Source organism: Sus scrofa, chromosome 7 (assembly GCF_000003025.6).
Source record: "Sus scrofa isolate TJ Tabasco breed Duroc chromosome 7, Sscrofa11.1, whole genome shotgun sequence".
NCBI classification, from domain to species: Eukaryota; Metazoa; Chordata; class Mammalia; order Artiodactyla; family Suidae; genus Sus; species Sus scrofa.
Genome location: NC_010449.5, coordinates 78,622,843 through 78,627,288, shown reverse-complemented (window position 1 = coordinate 78,627,288; position 4,446 = coordinate 78,622,843). Strand labels below are relative to the sequence as shown.

Below are 4,446 nucleotides of genomic sequence, written 5' to 3'. Positions count from 1 at the left end.
AAGTGGTAAGCAATTTTTTTTTGGGGGGGGGGGAGTCTTTTTAGGGCCACACTTGTGGAGTACAGAAGTTCCCAGGTTAGGGGTCTAATCAGAGCTGTAGCTGCCGGCCTACACCACAGCTCACGTTACCGCTAAGCCACGACAGGAACTCTGATAAGCAAGTATTTATTAATTCAATATTGATTGGAAAACTAGAAAGCATTAGAGCTTGGATGTGCAAACTTCCTTTTTCATATGCTTTCTTAAAAACCCCCAACATGGTACTAGCCCCTAGTCCAAATCCTGGTTCCTAAATGTCATACATGATCCTTCTTTCAAATTCTCTGTTCTTTGTCTCTCAAATGTCTTTATCTCACATTCCTAACAAAGTTTTGACTCGTGACTTCCAATATACAATGCAAGAGATTTGAAATGAACAAGAAAATTCAATATTGAAATTATTATTTTTAACTCTTAATAAGTGTTTTAATATTCACCAATTACAAGATTACTCTGTTGTTTAAACACAAAGATTTACACATTTTTGTTCAATTTTTAAATACCACCGAGCACCTGCCTGTCCAAATATTTTAAAATGCCTTCTCTTCCTTTTCAGAAAACAAAATTAATTCTACCAGACAAAATTGCAGGCAAAACCCCATGTGATCGCAAATCCTTTTATTTGTTTTTATTACCCCAAAATACTGAATGTACTAAACCTTTGTATTGAAAACAACATTTTCTTTATTTAGGTTGGATCTGAATGTAAACGTTCATTTTCGTATTATATATGTAAAAACATGAAAATAAATATTTATAAATAGGGATATTTTAAAAATCATGTTCTCATTCTTTATTATAAACTGGGTCTTTTGTATTTTTTTAGGTATCACTCAACTGGTCAGAGTACTATTTTAAAAGAAAATTTTAAAGGAAATTTAGGAACAGCCTTGAGTCTTGAGTATAGTAATGTTTGTCACAACTAACTCAGTTGATTAGACTATTTTGAAAAGCCAGTGTTCAGGAGTAAGTTTTATCTCCATGTGTATATCAACTAATTCTGTTCTGTTGCCAAAAACTTAGCTCAACCTCACACTAGTGGTCCTCAAAATATATGTTGCTGGGGTTTTTTTAAAAGGTATGCTAAATAAGAGGAAGTAGATTAATTTGTCCATGAAGATCCATAATCTACTTTAGAGAAACAGACAAAAATCAGAAAAAGTGTTCTTCTTAAGGATCAAAGTAAAAAAGAAATAAATGTATACCACTGGTTGTACAAACTAATATGGATCTTGCTGCATTGGATTCTAGGAAAATAATACTGAGATTTAGAACCACGGTCAATTCAAAAATGATATTTATTCCCACCTGCGTTCAGAATATCTCATATATTTTCCTGTAGTGTTGAAGTTCTCTTTCAAAAAAATCTTTAAAATATTCAGGAAGCAAAGCAACTTGGGTAACACTCGTGTCTTTCTTCCTCGTAGATTTAAGACCCATGAACAGGTCAGCAACACACATCGTGACTGAGTTTGTCCTCCTGGGATTCCCTGGTTGCTGGGAGATACAGATTTTTCTCTTCTCACTGGTTTTAGTGGTGTATGCCTTGGCCTTGCTGGGGAATGGAGCCATTATCTGTGCAGTGAGATGGGAGCCACAACTGCACACCCCCATGTACTTTCTGTTGGGAAATTTTGCCTTCCTTGAGATCTGGTATGTTTCCTCCACTGTTCCTAACATGCTAATCAATATTCTCTCCAAAACCAAGGCCATCTCATTTTCTGGCTGCTTCCTGCAGTTCTATTTCTTCTTTTCCCTGGGCACAGCTGAATGTCTCTTCCTGGCAGTAATGGCTTATGATCGGTACTTGGCCATCTGCCACCCACTGCACTACCCCACCATTATGACTGCAAAGCTCTGTGGAATGCTGGTGTCTCTGTGCTGGCTCATTGGATTCCTTGGCTACCCAATCCCCATTTTTTTCATCTCCCAACTTCCCTTCTGTGGACCCAATATCATTGATCACTTTCTGTGTGACATGGACCCACTGATGGCTCTGTCCTGTGCTCCAGCCCCCATCACTGAACTTATTTTCTATACTCAGAGCTCCCTTGTCCTCTTTTCCACTATTCTGTACATTCTTCGATCCTATACTGTATTGCTCAAAGTGGTTCTTCAGGTCCCTTCTGCCGCTGGCCGGAGAAAGGCCTTTTCCACCTGTGGTTCTCATTTAGCTGTGGTGTCTCTTTTCTATGGGACAGTCATGGTAATGTATGTGAGTCCAACATATGGCATCTCAACTTTGATGCAGAAAATCCTCACACTGGTATACTCAGTAATGACTCCTCTTCTTAATCCCCTGATCTATAGTCTTCGTAATAAGGACATGAAACTGGCCCTGAAAAATGTCCTGTTTGGAATGAGACATAGTCAAAATTTATGAGCCAAAGACATGCCAAAGACTTCCAGGTTCTAATGAAGAATAATATGGAGATACAGAGTTTCTGTCGTGGCACAGCAGAAACTAATCCAACTGGGAACTATGAGGTGGCGGGTTCAATCCCTGGCCTCGTTCGTGGGTTAAGGATCTGGCATTGCCATGAGCTGTGGTTGTAGGTCACAGACGCAGCTCGGATCTGATGTTGCTGTGGCTGTGGCATAGACCAGTGGCTACAGCTCCGATTGGACCCTTAGCCTGGGAACCTCCATGTGCCGTGGGTATAGCCCTGAAAAGACCAAAAAAAAATTAATTTTAATTTTTAAAAAAAAGAATAATGTGGAGATATGTAAGGTGGTCTTTTAGTCCACACTCTTGAGTAGTAGAGACCGTGTTTTTTTTCCTGGAAGTGTGCCCAGCTTCAATACCTATACTGACTGCTAAAACCTTAGTTCACTGGATTTCAACAAGCAGTAAACATTTTTAAAGGCTGTCCTACTATTCACAATAGCCAGGACATGGAAACAATCCAAATGTCCATCGACAGAGGATTGGATTCGGAAGATGTGGTATATATACACGATGGAATACTACTCAGCCATAAAAAAGGATGACATCATGCCATTTGCAGCAACATGGATGGAACTAGAGAATCTCATACTGAGTGAAATGAGCCAGAAAGACAAAGACAAATACCATATGACATCACTTATAACTGGAATCTAATATCCAGCACAAATGAACATCTCCTCAGAAAAGAAAATCAATCATGGACTTGGAGAAGAGACTTGTGGTTGCCTGATGGGAGGGGGAGGGAGTGGGAGGGATCGGGAGCTTGGGCTTATCAGTCACAACGTAGAATAGATTTACAAGGAAATCCCGCTGAATAGCATTGAGAACTATGTCTAGATACTCATGTTGCAACAGAAGAAATGGTGGGGGAAAAACTGTAATTGTAATGTATACATGTAAGGATAACCTGACCCCCTTGCTGTACAGTGGGAAAATAAAATTTAATAAAAAAAAAAAAAAAAAAGGCTGTCCTTATTGGAATGATAAAATAAGGTTGCTATATGAGAGAAACTATACTTTCCTGAAAGATTAATCATCAGTTTGAGGACGAGTCTAAGGACCTATACCAAATGGTTAAAGGTACAGTGACTTTTTAAAAACAATTTTTATTTAGGTATAATTGATATACAAAAAAGACTGCATGTGTTTAATGTATATTAAAGGTGCAATGACTTTTAACAAACCGTGAGATCTTTCTATAATCTTTTTTAAAAATAGACACTTCTTTCTTAGACCTACTCTAACAATCTTATCTAAACACACTCTCAATTAAAAGAAAAAGAGGAGTTCCCGTCGTGGCGCAGTGGTTAACGAATCTGACTAGGAACCATGAGGTTGCGGGTTCGATCCCTGGCCTTTCTCAGTGGGTTGAGGTTCCGGCGTTGCCGTGTGCTGTGGTGTAGGTCGCAGATGCGGCTCGGATCCTGCGTTGCTGTGGCTCTGGCGTAGGCTGGCAGCTACAGCTCCGATTCCACCCCTAGCCCGGGAACCTCCATATGCCGCAGGAGCGGCCCAAGAAATGGCAAAAAGACAAAAAAATAAAATAAAATAAAATAAAAATAAATAAAAGAAAAAGAGAGGGAAAAACTCTCTCAACCAGAAGACACTGTCAACATATTTTCTTAGGAATATAGTTCCTTTGTGGTAAATTTGAAATAAAACTTGAATACATGATAAATAATAATGTGTTGCTTTTAACACTTCTGTTATTACACGTACCACACTGTAGTATAATTTATTTACATGCACTTCTCCTTGAGAGAGCCCCTGAAGGACAGGAATTCCTGTTTTCATTTCTGGATCCCCAACACAAAGTGACAGAAAGGAAAGCAGTCCCTGGAATCTAGGAGCTGGCCTGGAATGATCACCCAGGCCATGGTGTAATCCTGTTGAACATAAACAAGTTCACAGAATGTCAACATCAGACAAGGTCACTATGTGAGCATGATGGATCAAGA

The 4,446-nt window shown here is 39.2% G+C and overlaps 1 protein-coding gene across 1 annotated transcript; it reads left to right on the top strand.

Moving 5' to 3' along the window:
* On the top strand, positions 1,454–2,422 carry LOC100156306 (olfactory receptor 11H4). Its single transcript, XM_021100007.1, has one exon. It carries the CDS (start codon positions 1,478–1,480, stop codon positions 2,420–2,422), a length of 945 nt encoding a protein of 314 aa, XP_020955666.1. The 5' UTR covers positions 1,454–1,477.

Coding starts and splice junctions, on each gene's coding strand:
- LOC100156306 (XM_021100007.1), top strand. CDS start 1,478: ATGAACAGGTCAGCAACACACATCGTGACTGAGTTTGTCCTCCTGGGA.